Source organism: Ciconia boyciana, chromosome 30 (genome assembly GCF_034638445.1).
Source record: "Ciconia boyciana chromosome 30, ASM3463844v1, whole genome shotgun sequence".
Lineage (NCBI taxonomy): Eukaryota > Metazoa > Chordata > Aves > Ciconiiformes > Ciconiidae > Ciconia > Ciconia boyciana.
In genome coordinates this window covers 1,445,597-1,467,099 of record NC_132963.1, presented here as the reverse complement: position 1 = coordinate 1,467,099, position 21,503 = coordinate 1,445,597, and the positions used below count along the sequence as shown (strand labels likewise).

Sequence of the window (21,503 nt, the reverse complement as noted above, 5' to 3'; positions counted from 1 at the left end):
GAAACGGAGTCTTGGCGGGCGTCGCCTAGCAACGCGCGGCGGGCGGGGGGGAGGCGGGCGGGGCGTTGCTAAGCGACGCGGCGCGCAAAGGAGGCTGGGAGGGGGAGGCTGAGGGGCGGTCGCCTAGCAACGCGCGTGAGGCAGGGCGGGAAGTGGAGGCCGGGCGGGCGTTGCTCGGCAACGCCCGCGCGCAAAGCACGCCGGGACGGCGCGTTGCCAGGTAACGGCGGCGCCCAACCCGGAAGTGCGGCCTTCACTGAGGGCCGGCACCGGGACCGGGGCGTCCCCGAAGCCTCCGGGCCGAGACCGGGGGGACCCCGAGACCCGGGGGAGGGTAACGGGGGGGCTACGGGGATCTGCCCCCCACCCCCCCCACCAGGCCCGGGGGATTGCGGCCTGCGGGCCCCAGGGGAGGCCGAGGCCTGGGGCGGGGGGGGACAGGGACGGACGGACACGACACCGAGGCCTAACGGAGCCCCGAGGCCCGGTGGGAAGGGAGCAGGGGGGGGCGGCGGAGGGGGGGGAGTCCCGGCCCCGGGAGCGGTGGAGGCGGCCGAAGTGTGAAATCTTTATTGGTTATTTTTCTCTTTATACATTCTTAAAGTGAGCCCCTCCCCCTCCCCGCCCCTCCCCCGCTATGTACAACGCTGTCGATAAGGCTTCGGATAGACCCCGCCCCCTCCCCCTCCCCCCGTGCCCTGAACCCCCAAACCGGGCCCTGCCCCCCCCCCACCCCTCCCCCACCCCGGGGATCGGGGGTGGGGAGGGGGAGGGGGCGGCCCTGAGCGATCCCCCCCCCCCCCCCCCGGGACACCCCACGCGTGTCGGGGGGGGGAGGGGAGGGACAGAGGGGGTGGGGGGAAAGGTCATTGGGGACCCCCTCTCCCCCCGGGCAGGACATCACCAGGCACTTAAGAAACCCCGCCCCCGCCCCTCCCCCGTGGGTGGGGCCGCCCCAACCCCCGTTTGTTTTTGGTTACATCAAGCCGTTTGTACAGGGACCCCCCCAAAAAGGGAGGGACCCCCCCATTGCCGGGGGGGGGGGGAGGGGAGGGGAGGGGGAGGGGCTGTGCCGGCGGCCCCTCCCCCCCTTTGCATTTTGGGGAGGGGGAAGAAAAAAAAAAAAACCAAAACGTATTTGTGCTTCAGAGCCCGTTTTTGGGGGGGTCCCGCCCGTTTTGTGGGGGCCCCACCCCGTTTTGAGAGGGTCCCCGCCCGTTTTGAGGGGGTCGCGCCCGTTTTTTAGGGCGGGTCCCATCCGTTTCGAGGGGATCCCCGCCCGTTTTTGGGGAATCCGACCCGTTTTGGGAGGGTCCCCGCCCGTTTTGAGGGAGGGCCCCACCCGTTTTAGGGGAGCCACACCCATTTTTAGGGGATCCCACCCGTTTTGGGCGGGGCCCCGCCCGTTTTAGGGGGATCCCGCCCGTTTTGGGAGGGTCCCACCCGTTTTGGGGGGGTCCCCGCCCGTTTTTAGGCCACTCCCCCCCATTTTGGGGTCCCCCCCCACCCTGCAGCCCCAAAGGCAGACCTAAGAAAGGGGGGCCCAATCCCTGCGTATCACCCTGCCGGACCCTCCCCCCCCAAGCTCCAAGGGGGGTGGGCGGGTGGGGAGGGGTCCCCAAATTAAAATCAGCTCCAAGGGGAGGGGGAGGAACCCACGCCCCCAAATTGGGGGGTGGGGCTGCGATCATGACCCCCCGCCCCCCCAGCTCGGCGCAGAGCCCCGAGTTAAGGCAGCGGGGAGGGGTCCGGGTGAGCCCCCCCCAAATCCCCTCCCCCCATCCCCTCCCCCTACGAGTCCTTGTTCTCCAGGGAGAGCTGGGCCGTGGCGCGCTGCAGGTCGGCGCTCACCCTGCGCCCCTCCCCCAGCCCCCAGGTGGGGGAGGGCCGCCCCCCCTCCCCCAGCCCCCTTCACCTTCTTGTCCTCCCCCGGGGGGTCCCCTCCCCCGCCCCTCCCCCGCCGCCGCTCCTCGCTCCAGCGCCGCTTGAAGCGCAGCTTGAGGGGGACGCAGGGGGTCCCCTCCTCCCCCCCCCGGGGGGGGGGCCCCGCCTTCTTCCTCCTCCCCCCCCGCCGCCGCTTTCTTCCTCTTCCTCGTCCTCCTCCTCTTCCTCGTGGGGGGGGGGGGGCGGCTTAAACACCTCGTCTTCCTCGTCTTCCTCTTCCTCGCTCAGGTCCGTCACTTCCACCGTCTCCTCTTCCGACACCGGCTCCACCTTGATGTGGGGGGGCTCCGCCAGCGCCGCCCCCCCTTCCTCCTCCTCCTCCTCCTCCTCCTCCTCCAGGTGAGGATGACGACGGCGGCGGCGGCTCCCGAGCTTTTTCCCGCTGCCGCCTTCCCGGCGGGGGGGGTTGCAGCTTGAAGGGGAAGGGGGCTCGCTTTGGGGGGGGGGGCTGGGGAGGATGAGGAGGCTGCGGGGGGCAGCAGCAGCCCGGGGCAGGGGAGGAAGGCTCGGGGCTCAGGTGGTAGCTGTAGACGCTGCGGGTCTGCGCCGCCAGCGCCCGCTTCAGGTCCTCGGGGCTGAAGGAGAAGTGGGACCCCCCGGGAAAAAGGGGGCTGAGGGTGGGGAGGGGCGTAGCCCACCTGGGGGGGTCAGGGGCAGGGCGGGGAGAGCGGGGGAGGAGCCCCCGTTGCCTGCCCCTCCCCGGCCGTCAGGGGGAGATGGGGAAGGGGCTGAGGGGTCGCGGGGGTAGAGGCGGAAAAGGCCCTCGGGGGTCAGGCGGGGGGGTGGGGCGGGGGGGATGGTGCGGAAGCCCCCCCCGGAGAGGGGGGGAGGGGGCAGGGGCGGGGGGGGCAGCGGGGGGAGGGGCTCCCCCAGCGGCTCCTCCAGCTCGGAGGCGGCCGAGGCGGCGTCGCTGCCGTCGGTGAGGGAGCCCAGGCGGCGGGAGAAGGAGGAGGAGGAGGAGGAGGAGGAAGGCGGGGGACGATGGGGGTCCCCCCTCCCCTCCCCTCCCCCCCGGGGATCGCAGCTCCTCGGAGGGGGAGGGGAGGGGGGAGAGGCCCTCGGCGGCGGGGGAGGGGCCCGCCAGCGGCGGGAAACGGAAGTGGGACCCCCCCGACGGCAGCGGCGGGGCGCTCTGCGGCAGCGGGGGGCCTGCGGGGGGGGGAGGGGGGGTCAGGGGGGTGCTGGGGGGGGTGAGGCCCTCCCCCCGTACCGCCCCTCCCCGTACCTGCCAGCCCCACGTCGATGAAGGGGTAGTTGACCAGCACCAGCTTGTTGAAGTTGAACTTGTAGGTGAAGCGCTTGCCCTTGGTCTTGTGCAGGATCCGCTTGTTGTAGTAGTACCTGGGGGGCAGAGGGACGGACGGACGGACGGATGGGCCGCGGGCGGACGGACGGACGGACGGGCGGAGGGACGGCCCCCGCCCCCCACGCCTGGGAACCCGCCAGGGCGAGCGGAGAGGACGGAGGATGGAGGGTGAGGAGGGGGGGTGGGGCAGGTGTGGGGCTCGGGTGCCCGGGCTCGCTGGTTGTGGGGAGATGGGGGGCTCAGACCCCTGGGCTCACTACTTATGGGGAGATGTGGGGCCCAGACCCCTGGCTCCACCACTACTGGGGAGATGTGGGGCCTGGCCCTGCTGGTTATGGGGCGATGTGGGGCCCAGACCCCTGGCTTCACCAATAGTGGGGAGGTGTGGGGCCTGGGCTCGCTGGTTATGGGGAGATGTGGGGCCCAGACCCCTGGGCTCACTACTTATAGGGAGATGTGGGGCCCAGACCCCTGGCTCCACCACTACTGGGGAGACGTGGGGCCTGGCCTCACTGGTTATGGGGAGATGTGGGGCTCAGACCCCTGGCTTCACCACTAGTGGGGAGATGTGGTGCCTGGGCTTGCTGGTTATGGGGAGATGTGGGGCCTGGGCTCACTGGTTATGGGGAGATGTGGGGCCCAGACCCCTGGCTTCACCACTAGTGGGGAGATGTGGGGCCTGGGCTCACTACTTATGGGGAGATGTGGGGCCCAGACCCCTGGCTCCACCACTACTGGGGAGGTGTGGGGCCTGGGCTCGCTGGTTATGGGGAGATGTGGGGCCCAGACCCCTGGCTCCACCACTACTGGGGAGACGTGGGGCCTGGGCTCGCTGGTTATGGGGAGATGTGGGGCCCAGACCCCTGGCTCCACCACTACTGGGGAGACGTGGGGCCTGGCCCCGCTGGTTATGGGGCAATGTGGGGCCCAGACCCCTGGCTTCACCAATAGTGGGGAGGTGTGGGGCCTGGGCTCACTGGTTATGGGGAGATGTGGGCCCCACACCTCTGGCTCCACCACTAGTGGGGAGGTGTGGGGCCTGGGCTCACTGGTTATGGGGAGATGTGGGGCCTGGGCTCACTGGTTATGGGGAGATGTGGGGCTCAGACCCCTGGCTTCACCACTAGTGGGGAGATGTGGTGCCTGGGCTTGCTGGTTATGGGGAGATGTGGGGCCTGGCCTCACTACTTATGGGGAGATGTGGGGCCCAGACCCCCGGGCTCACTACTTATGGGGAGATGTGGGGCCCAGACCCCTGGGCTCACTACTTATGGGGAGATGTGGGGCCCAGATCCCTGGCTTCACCACTACTGGGGAGATGAGGGGCCTGGGCTCACTGGTTATGGGGAGATGTGGGGCCCAGACCCCTGGCTTCACCACTAGTGGGGAGATGTGGGGCCTGGCCTCACTGGTTATGGGGAGATGTGGGGCCTGGGCTCACTGGTTATGGGGAGATGTGGGGCCCAGACCCCTGGCTCCACCACTACTGGGGAGACGTGGGGCCTGGCCCCGCTGGTTATGGGGCGACGTGAGCCCGCACGCCCGGGTTCCCCCCTCGGCAGCGACTCAGGGCTCCGCGCCGCGGCCGGGGGTCCCGCACGGGAAAGCAGCCCCCCCCCCACCCCACCCCCCAGCCCCCCAACCTGCGGGCCCGGCTGAGCTTGTCGTAGTTCATCTGGGGCTTGCACTTGCGGACCCCCCAGAGCCGGGCCACCTCGTCGGGGTCCTTGATGACGAACTCGCCGTAGTCGCCCTGCCAGGCGATCACCTCCCGGTACTCCTCCTTCCGCAGCAGCTCCAGGATGAAGTGCCAGAGCTGGATCTGCCGCGAGCCCGGGCTCGACTCCGGCTTGTACGCCCAGTCCGGGAAGGCGAAGCCTGCGGAGGGGGACAACGGACAGGTTGGGGGCGGGGGAGGGGCGGGGGGGGACCCCCCCCCCCTCCCCTTTTCGCCGTGGGGCCAGCGGGGAAGGGGAGTCTCCGGCCCCGCCGCCGTGGGGAGCGGACGTTCGGGACGGGGAGCGGACCGGTCGGTGCGCTGCGGCGGCGTGGGGCGGGTTGACTAAGAATGGGGTGGGGTCCCCAACCGCGCCGTGGGGCAGGGTTTGGGGGAGTGGATAGCTGGATTTTCCCCCCATCCCCCCTGCTGTGGGGCGGGGGGAAATGGGGGGGGGCTCAAACGTCTGGGTCCCCTGCGGCACCGTGGGGCAGGTAGCTAAGAATAAACTGGGCCCGCCGTGGGGCAGGACTTGGGGAGCTGGATGCCTGGATCCCTGACCCCGCCATGGGGCAGGACTTGGGGGGCTGGATGCCTGGATCCCTGACCCCGCCATGGGGCAGGACTTGGGGGGCTGGATGCCTGGATCCCTGACCCCGCCATGGGGCAGGACTTGGGGGGCTGGATGCCTGGGCTCCCAGCTCTGCCGTGGGGCAGGACTTGGGGGCTGGATGCCTGGATCCCTGACCCGCCATGGGGCAGGACCTGGGGGCTGGATGCCTGGGCTCCCAGCTCTGCCGTGGGGCAGGACTTGGGGGGCTGGATGCCTGGATCCCTGACCCCGCCATGGGGCAGGACTTGGGGGGCTGGATGCCTGGGCTCCCAGCTCTGCCGTGGGGCAGGACTTGGGGGGCTGGATGCCTGGATCCCTGACCCCGCCATGGGGCAGGACTTGGGGGCTGGATGCCTGGGCTCCCAGCTCTGCCGTGGGGCAGGTAACTACAGACAACCTGGGTCCCCGACCCCTCCGTGGGGCAGGATTTGGGGGGCTGGACTCCTGGTCCCCATCCCCGCCGTGGGGCAGGACTTGAGGGGCAGGACACCTGGGTCCCCAGCCCTGCTGTGGGGCAGGTAATGGGGAGCAGGCAGCCTGGATGCGTGGGCCCCCGTCCCCGCCGTGGGGCAGGACTTGGGGGGCCGTCCGCCCCGGCTCGGCAGGGGTTAACCCCCCTCCCCACCCGCAGCCCCGAGGTGCTCACGTCACCCCACGGCGTCGCCCCACGGCGTCACCCCACGGCCACGGGGGGACGGTTCAGGGCTGAGGTCAGCGCTCGCAAGACAACGGCCCTTTGTCTGCGAGCCCCCCTCTGCCCCCCAAGTTCCCCCCTCTGCCCCCAAACTCCCCCCTCCCCCCATTAACCCCCGCCTACAGCCCCATAGCGGCACCCCCAAAGGGGCTGCTCCCTCGCTATGGGGCTGCACCCCACACACCCAGCTATAGGGTGCCTCTACGGGGCTGTGCCCCACGCCTCCGGCTATGGGGCAGCACCGGGGGGGAGCGGGGGGGCCCTTTCCCAGCCCCCGCCGGCGCGACGAGCGCATCAATAATGCAGAGGCCGTAATGGAGCCGCGGCCGCGATGATCTCACTGCCCCGGCCCCCCGGCGCTGCGGGAACTGGGGGGGGCCCCCAAGCGCTGCCCCCCCCCCCCGGCTGCGCCCCGTCGCCAGGCAACCGGAGACGCTAAAAATAACCCCACGGGGGAGGCGCGTGCGGGGCCCCCCCAAAAAAATAAAACCGCCCCCGTATTTGGGGGGGGGATGGAGCCGGGATGAACCCCCGGCTGCCCAGGAGCAGCTCCCCGAGGGCATGGGGCGCCCCATAGCCAGCGCCCCATAGCCAGCACCCCATAACCAGCACCCTATGGACATGGGGCACCCCATATCCAGCACCCCATGGACATAGGGTGCCCCATAACCAGCACCCCATAGCCAGCACCCCATGGACATAGGGTGCCCCATAACCAGCGCCCCATAACCAGCACCCCATGGACATGGGGTGCCCCATAACCAGCACCCCATAAGCAGCACCCCATAGCCAGCACCCCATGGACATAGGGTGCCCCATAACCAGCACCCCATAACCAGCACCCCATAGCCAGCACCCCATGGACATAGGGTGCCCCATAACCAGCACCCCATAACCAGCACCCCATAGCCAGCACCCCATAGCCAGCACCCCATGGACATAGGGTGCCCCATAACCAGCACCCCATAAGCAGCACCCCATAGCCAGCACCCCATGGACATAGGGTGCCCCATAACTCAGCACCCCATAACCAGCACCCCATAGCCAGCACCCCATGGACATAGGGTGCCCCATAACCAGCGCCCCATAACCAGCACCCCATGGACATGAGGCACCCCATGGACATAGGGTGCCCCATAACCAGGCACCCCATAACCAGCACCCCATGGACATGAGGTACCCCATAACCACTGCCCCATAACCAGGCACCCCATAATTAGCACCTCTAGGATATGGGGTGCCCCGTAACCACCACCCCATAACCAGCAGCCCATAATTAGCACCTCTAGGGTATGGGGTGCCCCATAACCACCACCCCATAACCAGGCACCCCATAAGCATCATCTCTAGGGCATGGGGTGCCCCATAACCAGCACCCCATGGACATGAGGGGCCCCATAACCAGTTACCCCATAGCCAGTCACCCCATAACCAGCATCTCTAGGGTACTGGGTGCCCCATAACCAGCACCCCATAAGCAGTCACCCCATAACCAGCACCCCATGGACATGGAGCACCCCATAACCACTGCCCCATAACCAGTCACCCCATAGACATGAAGCACTCCATAACCAGCACCCCCTAACCACCACCCCCAGGCCACGGGCTGCCCCACACCCAGCCCCCCAAGTGGGGGGCTGCCGTGCCCCGTGTCCCGTCCCGTGCCCCCGCCCCGCTCTGGCCGGGTGCCCCGGTGGGGGCGGGGGGGGGTGGGGGGAGCCCCCTCCCCCGCCGCACACACTCGGGCCCTGTTCTCGCGGCCGCGGGGCCGGGGGGGCCGGGGGGGCCGGGGCCGTGACATCAGCGGCGCCGCCAGCCCCATCAATGGGCCACTGTTCCCGGCCGGCACCGCCAGACACCCCCGGCCGAGGCGGGGGGGCCGCGGGCACCCGCCGGGGGGCACCCGGACATCTGGGCCCCACGGCTGCCCCCTAACAAGGGACCCAGGCGCCTGAGCCCCACGCCTGCCCCATAACAAGGGACCCAGGCGTCCAGGTCCCGCGGCGAGGCGAAGTTGGGGATCCAGATGTCTGGGCCCCACGGCTGCCCCATAACAAGGGGGCGTCTGAGCCCCACGGCTGCCCCCTAACAAGGGACCCAGGCGTCCAGGTCCCGCGGCGAGGCGAAGTTGGGGATCCAGATGTCTGGGCCCCACGGCTGCCCCATAACAAGGGGGCGTCTGAGCCCCACGGCTGCTCCATGACAGACAGGAGACCCAAACATCTGGACCCCACGGCTGCCCCATAACAAGGGACCCAGGCGCCTGAGCCCCACGGCTGCCCCCTAACAAGGGACCCAGGCGCCTGAGCCCCATGCCTGCCCCATAACAAGGGACCCAGGCGTCCGGGCCCCACGGCTGCCCCATGACAGGGGACCCCAGTGTCGGGGTGACCCATAGAAGGGGACCCAGACATCTGTGCCCCACAGATTAGGGGACCCAGGTGTCCAGGTGACCCATAGAAGGGGACCCAGGTGTCTGGGCCCCACAGCTGCCCCATAACAAGGGACCCAGATGTCTGGGCCCCACGGCGAGCCAAAGCGGGGGACCCAGGCGGCCGGGTGACCCATAGAAGGGGACCCCAACACCCGGGCCCCACATCTGCCCCATAACAAGGGACCCAGACATCCGGCTGACCCATAGAAGGGGCCCCAGACACCCAGGCCCCACAGCCCCCCGCCCCCCAAGCGTGCGCTGCGCCCCCCATCCCGCCCCCCGCTGCCAAACAGCCCCCGCGCTCCCCTCCCCCCAACCCCCAACTCCCCCACACTTGTGGGGCGCGCAAAACCCCTCCCAAACTCGGGGCTGCCCCACACCCCCTCCCTTTGCCCCACACTTATGGGGCACCAAAAGCGGGGGGGGGGGGGTGTCCCCCTCCCCCCCGCGAGGGGGCGCGCCCAGGCGTGAGGGGGTGGGCGTGGCCATTGGCGGGCGGGGGGCGTGGCCAGCAGGGGGCGTGGCCAGCGGCGGCGCTACGGGGGGAGGGGACAAGTTTGAACAGGCGCGATCGCGCTCCGGCCCGGCCGGATTCCTGCAGACAATCGGGGGGAGGGGGCGGGGGAGGGGCAGGGGGCGGGGAGGGGCGCGGGGGGCAACCCCGCCCGTGTCAGGCGACCCCAATTAGCGCCCCCGCCCCCCTCATTAACCCGGGGCCGCCTTAAAGTTGCCCCCCGCACTCCCCTCCCCCACCCACCCCACCACCACGCGGGGGAGGGGCGGTCCCACCCCCCTTAAAAACACACAACGTGGCACAGCCCCTCCCCCGCCGCTTCCCCCCTCCCCAAAACACCCCCACGCGTGGGGAGGGGATCAGCGCCTCCTCCCCCTCCCCCATATCAGCGCTCCCCACGCGGGGAGAACTGCCCCCCCCCTCCCCCCCCGCGCGGAAAAGGGGCGGTGGGGGGGGAGGGGAAGTCGCCCTCCCCCCCGCGTGGAAAAAGTGGGGGAGGGGTCGCGGCGGAGCGCGGGGGACGCAACAGGTCCCGGCGTGGAAACTCCGGCCGGAGCTCGCGTGGGAGGGGAGGGGGCGACGAAGGGGCCCCTCCCCCAAAGAAAGCGGGGGGTCGCTAAGGGGGGTCACGCGTGGAGCGCCCCCTCCCCACGTGGGGGCGGGCGGAGGGGGTGGTGGAAAGTTTGCGGCGCGCGTGGGGGGGGCAAAGTTCCTCCCCTCCCCCTCCCCACAGAGGGGGCGTCCCCCAAAGTTTCCCCCACCCCACCCCGGTCTCGCGTGGGGAGGGGGGCGCAGTCCCCACCTGCGTCCGCCGGGGTCTTCATGGCTCCGCGCTGCCGCCGCCGTCGCGCTCGCGGCGCCCCCCACCCGCCCCGCCCCGCCCCGCCCCGCCCCCTCCCCCGCGGCCCCGCCCCGCCCCGCCCCGCCCCGCCCCCGCGCGCCAGCGCCGGACGCCCACGCCCCTCCCCCTCCCCGCCCCCCGCTCTCCCCGGGTGCGCGTCAGCGCCGCGTCGCCATGGCGACCGCGCCCCGCCCCTCCGGCGAGGCCCGCCCCCGCGGGGTGGGGAGGGGAGGGCGTTAAAGGGCCGCGCGCGGAACCGGGGAGGGGGGACGGGGGGAGGGGGCATGGGGGGGTCGTGGGCTCGTCCCGGCTGATGCAACCCCGGGGGAGGGGAGGAGGGGGAGGGGGCACACTCGCGGACGGCCCCCTCCCCCCCCCGGTATAAATAGCCTCATTAATAATGCAGCTTCCCCCGCCGTAATGAGCGGCGGGAAGGTGGTGGCGGGAGATGCATTAGCGCCCCTCCCCCCCCGCCCCTCCCCCACCGCGCAGCGCGGGTGGGGGGTGGGGGGGTGTCCCCGGGCGGGGGGAGGGGTCCCCAAAAGCGGGGATGGGGAAACTGAGGCACGAGGAAAGGGAGGGAGGGGGGGAGGAGGAGCCAGCGCGCATGCGCGGCCCTGGGGGGCGTGGCTAAGCGGCGCGGGGCGTGGTTACGCGGCGCGGGGGGCGTGGCTACGCGAGGGGCGTGGCCCGGCGGGCTCCAGCGTGTCACACACGCCCCCCCGCTCCCCGCCCCCTCCCCAGCCCTCTAGGCAGCGCGCCGATTGGCCAGGGCCGCCGTCCAATGGGAGAGCGCGGCGGTGACCTCATCGCTCGGCCGCCCCGGCGTCGGATTGGCCGTTGCGGGCCCCGCCTTCCCCGGCCCCACGTGGGGGGCGGAGGGGGCGGGGCGTGTCGGCCGGCGCGGCCGCTGATTGGCCGGTGCCGGCGGCGGCTCCGCTGTTGCTGAGGGGAAGCGCGAGGGGCCCGGACGGGGCCGGACGGCGCCGGGAGAGGCCGCCGGGTGAGCTCATCAATATGCTAATGAGATGCAAACCGCATGCAGACGCGACCCCCCTCCCCCCTCCGCGAAGGGGCTCGCGGCCCCCCTCCCCCTCCCCCGGGAGTTGGACCCCGCCGGGTGGGGGAGGGGGGGGTGAAGGGGGGTGGGGGGGGTGGAACACACGAAGAGGAGGGGAGGCGGGGCCGCCGCGGGGGCCGCCGGGAAGTGGAGTCCTCCCAGCGCAGCGGACTACAGCTCCCAGGGGGCTTTGCGCGCCGCGGGGGGGGGCACGCTGGGAGTTGTAGGCCGCAGGCGCGGCGCCGGCCGTAGGCCCGCTCCCGGCCTGCCCCGCGCGCGGACTACAACTCCCGGCGTGCCTTGCGCGGGACTCCCCGTCCCGGCGTGCACCGCGCGGCGCCGCTCTCCCCCCTCCCCGCGCGCCGGCGCCAGGTAAACAAGTCCGGGCCCGGCCTGGCCCCGCCCCCCGCCGCCTGCTATTGGCTACTGTACGCGCCGCCCCGCCCGCCGCCCGCCGCTATTGGCCACTGTCAGCGCCGCTCGGGCGGGGGAGGGGGCGGGACGGCCGGCGAGTTTCCGCGCTTTGCCTATTGGGCGGCGTGGCCGCCCGTCAAGCGGTTGTGGGCGCTGATTGGCCGGCGGCGCCAGCTGGTCCGGGTTCATTCACCATTTTGTCGGCTGGAGTAAAGGGGGCTCCGGCGGGGCCCGGGCGGCGGCGGAGGGGGCGCAGGTACCGGGGGGCACGGAGCCCAAAACGGGGAGGGGAGGGATCGGCACCCCTGGGGGCGGGGAGAGCGGGGGCACCTGGGAGGGGGCGTCGTGACGTGTCACCCCCGGGGGGCGGGTCCCCCCTTAAAGTGCCCCCCTTTGGGGTGCTGCCCCCCCTTTTGGGGTGCCCCTCCACTTCAGGGTGCTCCACCCCTCCCCGGGGGGCTGGCCCCGCCCTGCTGGTAACGGGGGGGGGTGAGGCCTAGTGGGTGCTGGGGGGTCGTGCTGTACCGGGACACCCCCTCCAGGGTGTCAACCCCCACCCATGGGTGCTGCCCCCCAACTCATGGGGAGGACATGGGGGTGCTGGGACCCCCCTGGGGGTGCTGGACCCCCCCGCCCCCTGCCCAGGCTGCTGAGCCCCAAGACTTGGGGATGCCAAGGGGGTGTCAGCCCCCCTCCCCCCCAAGGTGTCACCCCCACCCATGGGTGCTGCCCCCTCACCCAGCCCCCTGCCCCCACCCCTGGGGACACCGTGGGGGTGTTGGACGCCCCCCCCCCCCAGGGTGCCGTTCCCCAGGATTTGGGGGGTTGGGGGCTGTCACCCCCACCACGAGTGGTGTCACCCCCCCTCCAGGGTGCTGCTGCCCCCCCGCCCCCAGGGGTGCTCCCCCCCCAGGGTGCTGCCCCCCGTGGGGTGCCACGGGGGGTCCTTCCCCTCCCCCATAGCAGCCCCCATCCCGTGGGCTTTATTTTTGGGGGTGGGGGTGGGGTGTCTCTGTCACCCCACACTTGGGGGCTGCCCCCCTCCCCCCTTTCTCACCCCCCTCCTCTCCCTGCAGGACCCCCACGCTGGCGCCCGGGCTGGCGGGAGGACGATGAAGCCGGCGAGGAAGGCCGGCGGCTCTTCCTCCTCCTCCTCCTCTTCCTCCTCCTCCTCCTCCTCCTCCTCCTCGGGGGGCCGCGCCTGCCCCCCGCCCCGAGCCGCCCCAAAGCCCCCAAACGCCGCGAGGGAGGCGCCGGCGGCGGGGAGGAAGACTCCGGCGAGGCCGGCGACGGCACCGCCGAAGGCTCCGTCGTCCCCCCTCCCTCCTCCAGCCCCCCCCAGGGCCCGTCTCTCCCCGAAGACCCCCCCCCCAGCCGCAAGACCACCACCTTCAAATCCCGAGCCCCCCGCAAAAAACCGCCGCCCGCCGGCGAAACCGGCGGCACCGGCAGCGGCTGCTCCAGCACCGACACGGCCAGCGAACACTCGGCCGACGAGGGGGGGCCGCTCGCCGGCGACCCCCCGCTTCCCGGCGAAGCCGTTTTCCGGCGCTTACGGTGCCAGCGGGTGCTGGCGCGCCGGGACGGCGTTTTCCAGCCGGCGGTGGTGAAGCAAATCCGGCGAGGGCAGGATTTAGGGGTTCAGTTCGCCGGCGATCGCGGCATCACCTACCTGGAGGGGTGTTTTTTGGGGGACCCCCCCGACGTGGTGCTGGACGCCACCCCTCCCGCCGGCGCTCTGGGGGTGGGCACGGCCGTCTGCGCCCGCCTGGATCCGGCCGAGACCCTTTACCGGCAAGGGACGGTGGTGGAGGTGAGCGCCAAGCCCCCCTCGTACCGCGTCCGCTTCGCCCCGCCGCCCGCCGCCCCCCCCGTGTGGGTCCCGCGCTCCGGCCTGCGCCTCCTCCGCCCCCCCTGGCACCCCCAGACCCCGCCGGATCCCCAGCACGACGACGACGACGACGACGTCGACGAGCCGCCCGTGCCGCCGCCGCCGCCGCCGCCGAAGCAACCGGAGGACGCCGAGGTGTCGAAGCTCAGCGCCGCCCCGCCGCCGCGCCCTGCCCCTCCCCCTCCCGCCCCCGCCACCCCCCAACCCAAATATAAGAAGGGGGACGTGGTCTGCACCCCCAACGGCATCCGGAAGAAATTTAACGGCAAGCAATGGCGGCGGCTTTGCTCGCGGGACGGCTGCACCAAAGAGTCGCAACGGCGGGGCTACTGCTCGCGCCACCTCTCCATGCGCACCAAGGAGCTGGAGGGGCTCCCCGAAAACCGGGGCGGCGGCGGCGGCGGCGGCGGCGGAGCGGGGGGGGGTCCCCCTCCCCCGCCGAGGGACGGCAGCGCCGAGTTCGACTGGGACGAGACGTCGCGGGAGAGCGACGGGGACCCCCGGCCGCGCCTGGGGGGGCCCCCCCCCGCCGACCTCTCCCGCTTCGAGTTCGACGAGTGCGAGGCGGCCGTCATGCTCGTCTCCCTGGGGAGCTCCCGCTCGGGGACCCCCAGTTTCTCCCCCGCCTCCACCCAGTCGCCCTTCTCCCCCACCCCCTCCCCCTCCCCGCTTTTCGGGTTCAGACCCGCCAATTTTAGCCCCGTCACCGCCTCCCCCGCGCTCGGGGCCGGCATCTCAGCGCCGGCACCCCCGCCCGGGCGAGGGGCTCAGCCCCGCCGCCCCGCCGCCCCGCCGCCCCCTCCCGTCCTCGCCCCCCTCCGGCGTGCCCCCCGCTTTCCAGAGCGGCCTCACCTTCACCGTCCCCCTCAGCCCCGGCAAGCGCAAGGCCGAGGGGCCCCCCCCGGCCCCCGAACCCCAGGACGGCGGCGGGGGGGTGCTGGGGAGCGGGGGGTTCCGCGCCCTCTCCCCCCTCTTCGCCCCCCGCTCCCCCGCCGGCCTGACGGCCGACCCGGGCCCGGGGGCTCGGCGGGTGCCGGCCGTGCCGCGGGGGTCCCCCGTCATCGTGCGGAACCCCGAGGTGCCCCTCCCCGACCCTCCCCCCGCGGCCCCGTCTCCTCCCCCTCCCCAGAAGCCCCCTCTGGCCGCCCCGTCCCCATCAACGCCGGCCGCTTGCGCCCCCGGCCCGGGCCCCCCCTGCCGCCCCCCGCCCCCCCGAGCGAGCCGCCCCCCACCCCCCCGGCCGCTTTCGGGGGGCCCCTGCACCCCGTCGCCTTCCACCCCTCCCCCGCCGCCCTCCTCCCCCTCCTGGTCCCCGGCGACTACGGGGCCCCCCCGGCCCCCCGCAAGGAGATCGTCATGGGGCGCCCCGGCACAGGTAGGGGGAGGGGCGGGGGGGGAGGGCGGGGCCCCTGCCCCCCCAGGGTGCCACCCCAGGATTTGGGGGTGGGGGAGGGAGGGGAAGGGGAGGAGAGGGGAGGGAGGGGAGGGGAGTCCCCCTGCGCCCCCCAGGGTGCCACCCCCAGGATTTGGGGGTGGGGGAGGGACGGGGGAGGGGAGGGGGTCCCCTGCGCCCCCCAGGGTGCCACCCCAGGATTTGGGGGTGGGGGAGGGAGGGGAGGGGTGGAGGGGAGGGGTCCCCTGCGCCCCCCAGGGTGCCAACCCCCACCGGGCCAGGGGGGTCAAGCGGGGGGGGGGGGGGAGAAGGGTCGCTGTGGGGCAGTGATGTCACGGCATCGTCATCACCAGGCCGGGCCCGCGGGGGGGGGAGGGCGTGGCGCTGTTGCGTCATGGCGATGTCACCGGCTTGCAGTGATGTCAGAGGCGGGGCGCGGGGCTGGCGGGGCGCGGGCGCGTGGTGGCGAGGTCACGGCCGCGTCGCCGTGATGTCGGAGGCGTGTCGTGGGCGTGCGGTGGTGACGTCAAAGCTGCGTCGCTGTGATGATGTCACAGCTGGGTCACAGGGTTAGTAGGTCGTGGGTGCGTGGTGGCGATGTCACAGCTGCGTTGCAGCGATGTCAGAGCTGGGTCAGAGGTTTACCGGGTCAGGGCCGTGCAGCAGTGATGTCACGGCTGTGTCGCGGTGATGTCAGAGCCACGCTGGAGGATTGTTGTGTCATAGCGGTGCCACCAGCCCGTTACAGCTGCGTCGCAGTGATGTCAGAGGCGTGTCGCGGGGTCAGTAAGTCGTGGGCGCGTGGTAGTGACGTCAAAGCTGCGTCGCAGCGATGTCAGAGCTGGCTCAGAGGCTTACCAAGTCAGGGCCGCGCAGCAGTGACGTCACGGCTGCGTCGTGGTGATGTCAGAGCCGTGCCAGAGCCGGGTCACGGGGTCACCGGGTCAGGGCTGCATTGTAGTGATGTCACAGGCGTGTCACGGTGATGGCGGAGCCGCGCTAGAGCCGCGTCGCGCGGTGTAGCGCGTCGTGGTGATGTCACAGGCGCGTCGCGGCGCCGTCAGAGTTGCGTCGCGGGCTTATCGCGTTGCGGCGATGTCACAGCCCGTGTGTCGCAGCGATGTCAGAGCCGTGTCACAGGGTTACCGGGTCAGGGCCGCGTCGCCGTGATGTCACAGCGGCGTCACGGCGATGTCACAGCCGCCTCACGCTCCGCGGCGTGGGCGTGGCCCGGCGGGGGAGGGGGCGTGGCCCGGCGGGGAGGGGGCGTGGCCCGGCGGGGCGTTGCGCGCGCAGCGCGGGGCTGGCGGGGAGTGTGTGGGGGGAGGTAGAGAGGAAGCGCCCTCATTTGCATACGAGCGGGCGCCGTCCAATGGGCGTCGGCGGGCGGCGCCTGCGCGGCGGCGGCGGGAGGCGGCGGGGGCGGGGGAGGGGGGCGGCCGCCCTTTGCTGGCGCGCGGCGGGCGCGGGCGGAGGCCCCGGCCCCGGTTCGGTTCCCCGGTTCCCCCCCCCCTCCGGTAACGCCATCCCCCCTCCATCCCCGGGTCCCGCCATGTCCTCCACCGCCCTCCCCCGCCACGGCCCCGCGGAGAGGCCTCGGCATGTTCGGTCAGTGCGGGGGTTGGGGGAGGGGGCGATGGGAGGGGCGGGTTGTGAGGGGATTCGGGGGAGGGGGTTCGGAGGGGGTGGGGGCGGTTTTGTGAGGAGATGTTGGGGTCCGCGAGGGGTTTGGGGGGTCTGCGAGGGGATCGGGGGTCTGCGAAGGGGTTTGGGGGGCTGGGGGGTCTGCGAGGGGATGGGGGTTTGTGAGGGGATTTGTGAGGGGATGTGGGGGTCTCTGAGGGGACCTGGGGGTTATGAGGCGACGTGGGGGTCTGTGAGGGGATTTGTGAGGGGATGTGGGGGTTATGAAGGGATTGGAGGGGTTGTGAGGGGATTTGTGAGGGGATTTGGGGGTTGTGAGGAGATTTGGGGGTTCCCGGATGCCCGGGTCCCCTGGGGGTCTGGGGGGAGTGTGGGGGGATTTGGGGGGTCTGTGAGGGAATGGGGGTTTATGAGGGGATTTATGAGGGGATGTTGGGGGCTGTGAGGGGACCTGGGGGGCTGTGAGGAGATTTGGGGGGTTGTGAGGGAATTTGGGGGGTCTGTGAGCGAATAGGGGTTTATGAGGGGATTTGTGAGGAGATGTTGGGGGCTGTGAGGGGTTTGGGCTGTTAGGGGGAGACTTGAGGGGTCTCTGAGGGGATTTGGGGGCTGTGAGGGGATTTGGGAGGGGATTTGGGGGTTGTGAGGGAATTCAGGGGGTCTGGGAGGGAGTAGGGGTTTATGGGGGATTTGTGAGGGGATGGTGGGGGCTGTGAGGGGTTTGGGGTGTTATGAGGGGATTTGGGGGTCTCTGAGGAGATTTGGGGGGTTGTGAGGGGATTTGGGGGTTCCCGGACGCCTGGGTCCCCCCGGGGGTGAGGAGATGTTGGGGGGGTCCTGGGGGGATTGTGGGAGGGGGAAGGTCTGTGAGGGGATGGGGGGTCTGTGGGGGGATTCGGGGGGCTGGGGGGGGGTCTGTGGCGGGACCTGTGGGGCCCGGACGCCTGGGTCCCCCCTGGGGAGCGCGGGGCGTGGCTGGGCGTGGCCGTGCCTCAGTTTCCCCGTGGGAGCCCCCCACGCCTCCCCCCTCCTCGCGTCGCGGGGCGGCCGGAGCGGAGGAAGCCGCGGAGCCGGCGCTTCCCGGCAGAGCCGACCGCGGCACCCGGAGCCGGCACCGCCCCGGGGCGGCCGCACACGCGTGTGCCCTCGCCGAGGACACGGCTGCTGCGTGTTCCGAGGCGTGTGGGGATGCTCACGGCGGGTCACATGGCCACGGGGGACGCGTGTGGGGATGCTCCGCGTTACACGTGTGTTGTGGTGCTCCTGGCGTGTCCTACGGCCACGGGACACGCGTGTGGGGATGCTTCGTGTCGCACGCGTGTTGTGGTGCTCGTGGGGCGTCGCGCAGCTGCTGAGCACGTGTGTGGGGATGCTGCGTGTCGCACACGTGTAGGGATGCCCCGTGTTACATGCATGTAAGGATGTTCCTGGCGTGTCATGTGGCCGTGGGACACGTGTGTAGGGATGCTGTTGCACACGCGTGTAGGGATGCTTTGTGTTCCAGACGTGTGGAGGGATGATCTTGTGTTGCACATATGTGTGGGGATGCTGTTGCACACGCGTGTGGGGATGCTTTGTGTTCCAGACGTGTTGAGGGATGCTCTGTGTTGCACACGCGTGTGGGGATGCTGTTCAACACGCGTGTGGGGATGCTGTTGCACATGCATGTAGGGATGTTCCACGTATGTAGACACGTAGAGACGCTCACGGCGTGTCATATCACACGTAGCGATGCTCCCACGTCAGACACGTGTTGTGATGCCCGGGGCGTGTTGCACAGCCCCAGCACACGCGTGTCGGGATGCTCTGTGCATTACACGCGTGTAAGTGATGTTTGCGCCTTATGTAGTTTTAGGATGCGCTTGTAACGGCGGTTTGCCTGTTACACATGTGTAGGGATGCTCCCAGCGTGCAGGACACACGTGTAGTGACGTTTCTGTGTTGCACACGTGTAAGGACGCTCCAAGTGCGTTACTGAGTTTTAGGACACGTGTGTAATGACGGTTCACATGTTGCACGCATGTGTAGGGATGCTCACAGTGTGCAACGTGGCCCTGGCACACGTGTGTAACAGTGTGTCGTGTGTTACAGGGGTGTAGCGATGCTTTGTGGTGTGTTATGTAGCTTGAAGACACACGTGTTACACGTGTGTGGTGAGGTTCCTGGTGTGTTATGTGCCTTTAAAACAAGCCTGTAGCTACAGTTCACGTTACACACGTGTTGTGGTGTGCAGGGTGTACAACATGCCCCAGGACACGTGTGTCGTGATGCTTCACATGTCACACGTGTAGTCATGCCGCAGGATATTATACAGTACTAAGACATGTAAAGATGTCTCACGTGTTACATGCATGTAACATAGCCTGGAAGCACGCGTGCGATGGTCGTTCGTGTGCCGCACATTGTGACAATGCTCCTGGCGTGTTGCGCGGCCCCAGGACACGTGTGTAACGGTGCTTCACGTGCCACATGCCTGTAATGACGCTCCTGGCGTGCAACACCTCCCTGGGACATGTGTGTGGTGAGGCTGCTCCTGGCGTGTTACGTAGGTCTAGGACAGGCGTGTAAAGGTGGCACACGTGTCACATGCATGTAACACTGCTCCTGGCACGTTATGTAGCTCTAGGATGGGTGTGTGAAGGTGTCACACACATGTAGCGCTGCTCCTGGCGTGTTAGGTAGCTCTAGGACAAGTGGCACACGTGTCACACGTGTAATGCTGCTCCTGGTGTGTAAAAGTGTCATGTCATACGTGTGGCGATGCTGCTCCTGGCATGTTACGTAGCTGTAGCATGGGCGTGTAGAGGTGTCACGTGTGTAACAGTGGCTCTGGTGTGTTATGCAGGTGTAGCACGAGTGTGTAAAGGTGGCACGCGTGTCACATGTGTGTAACAGTGCTCCTGGTGTGTTATGTAGGTCTAGAATAGGTGTGTAACAGTGTCACACATGTGTAACGCTGCTCCTGGCGTGTTACTAGGATGGGCATGTAAAGGTGCCACACGTGTCACACGTGTGGTGATGCTGCTCCTGGTGTGTTATGTCGCTCAAGCACAGGCATGTAAAGGTGTCACACGTGTCAGATGTGTCATACATGCAACACTGCTCCTGGCGTGTTACGTAGCTGAAGCACAGGCGTGTAAAAGTGTCACATGTAATGATGCTTGTGGCGTGTTATGTAGTTCTAGGACGGGTGGGTAAAGGTGTCACACATGTTACACGTGTGTAATGAGGGTCCTGGCATGTTACGTAGCTCTGGCATGGGTGTGTAAAAGTGTCACGTGTCATACGTGTATAATGATACTCCTGGTGTGTTATGTAGTTGTACGATGGGTATGTAAAGGTGTCACACGTCACGCGTGTAACAGTTCTTGTGGCATGTTACGTAGTTCTAGGGCGGGTGTGTAAAGGCAGCACGTGTCACACGCGTGTAACGCTGCTCCTGGCGCATGACGTCGTTCTAGGATGGGCGAGTAAAGGTGCCACACGTGTCACATGCGTGTAATGCTGCTCTTGGTGTGTGACGTAGTTCTGGGAGGCGTATGTAAAGGTGTGACATGTGTCACACGTGTGTAACGCTGCTCCTGGCGTGTTATGTAGCTGTAGGACGGGTGTGTAAAGGTGTCACACGTGTCCCACACGTGTAACGCTGCTCCTGCTATGTTATGTAGCTCTAGGACGGGTATGTAAAGGTGTCACGTGTCACACGCGTGGAACGCTGCTCTTGGCACGTTACGTAGCTCTACGATGGCCGTGTGAAGGTGTTACGTGCGTCACACGTGCGTAATGATGGTCTTGGCGTGTTACATAGGTTTAGAGCGGGTGTGTAAAGGTGTCACACGTGTAACTGCTCCTGGCGTGTCATGTGGCTCTAGGACGGGCATGTGAAGGTGTCATACGTGTCACACGTGTGACATGATGGCTGTGGTGTGTTACGTAGGCCTGGAACGGGTGTGTAAAGGTGTCACACGTGTGACGTGTGTAACGCTTCTGGCACATCATGTGGGTCTAGGATGGGTGTGTAAAGGTGTCGCACGTGTGACATGCGTGTAACGCTGCTCCTGGTGTCATGTGTCTCTAGGACAGGCGTGTAAAGGCGTCACACGTGTAACGATGGTCTTTGCGTGTTACGTCGTTCTACAACGGGCGTGTGAAGGTGTCACACGTGTGACATGCATGTAACTCTGTTCCTGGCATGTCATGGGTCTCTAGGACGGGCGTGTAAAGGTGTCACACGTGTGACATGCATGTAACTCTGTTCCTGGCATGTCATGGGTCTCTAGGACGGGCGTGTAAAGGTGTCACACGTGTGACATGCATGTAACTCTGTTCCTGGCATGTCATGGGTCTCTAGGACGGGCGTGTAAAGGTGTCACACGTGTGACACGCGTGTCACGCTGCTCCTGGTGTATTATGTGCCTCTAGGGCGGGCGTGTAAAGGCGTCACACGTGTGTAACGACGGTCTTCATGTGTCACGTAGTTCTATGACGGGCGTGTAAAGGCCTCACACGGGTGACACGCGTGTGACGCCGCTCCTGGCACGTCACGTGGGTCCACCGTGGGTGTGTAAAGGCGTCACACGCGTGTGACGCCGCCGGGGACGCCCGCCCCCCCTCCCAGATCGCGCCCGTAGCGGCTCTCCGCGCGTCACGCGCCCGTGACACGCGTGTCACCCCGTGTCCCCGTGTGTGTGTGTCACCCCCCCCGCAGTGTGGACCAACGTGGAGCCCCGCTCGGTGGCCGTCTTCCCCTGGCACTCCCTGGTCCCCTTCCTGGCCCCCAGCCAGCCCGACGCCTCCCCCCAGCCCCCCCAGGGCCACCAGCCTGTCAATCACCCCCCCGCCAATCAGAGCAAAGGTAACATCCCCTGTGTGTCCCCCCCACCCCTTTTTTTATTGCGGGGGGGGGCAACAAGGTGTTGGGGGGCTCATCTCACCCCCCCGATTCCTCTCGCAGACCCCCCCGAATCGGCGGCCGTCGCCCCCGAGCTGGCGGGGGGCCCGGAACCGGGGCGTTGCGGGGGGCGACGAGGCCTCAAAG

The 21,503-nt window shown here is 69.2% G+C and overlaps 1 protein-coding gene across 1 annotated transcript; it reads right to left on the bottom strand.

Moving 5' to 3' along the window:
- Positions 1–1,791: 1,791 nt before the first annotated feature.
- On the bottom strand, positions 1,792–10,117 carry ERF (ETS2 repressor factor). The gene is made up of 6 exons (XM_072848184.1): positions 10,025–10,117; positions 4,894–5,128; positions 3,170–3,285; positions 2,925–3,093; positions 2,140–2,356; positions 1,792–1,818 (listed from the first exon to the last, which is right to left on the bottom strand). The coding sequence occupies exons 1-6, from the start codon at positions 10,044–10,046 to the stop codon at positions 1,792–1,794; spliced, it is 786 nt and encodes a 261-aa protein (XP_072704285.1). The 5' UTR covers positions 10,047–10,117.
- Positions 10,118–21,503: the final 11,386 nt, after the last annotated feature.

Excerpts from the sequence above, each read along its gene's own strand:
- ERF (XM_072848184.1), bottom strand. The coding sequence starts at position 10,046 with ATGAAGACCCCGGCGGACGCAG. Across the intron at positions 3,094-3,169 it reads CATCGACGTGGGGCTGGCAG|GCCCCCCGCTGCCGCAGAGC; the intron begins GTACGGGGAGGG and ends CCCCCCCCGCAG. Across the intron at positions 1,819-2,139 it reads AGGAAGACGAGGAAGACGAG|CTCTCCCTGGAGAACAAGGA; the intron begins GTGTTTAAGCCG and ends GCCACGGCCCAG.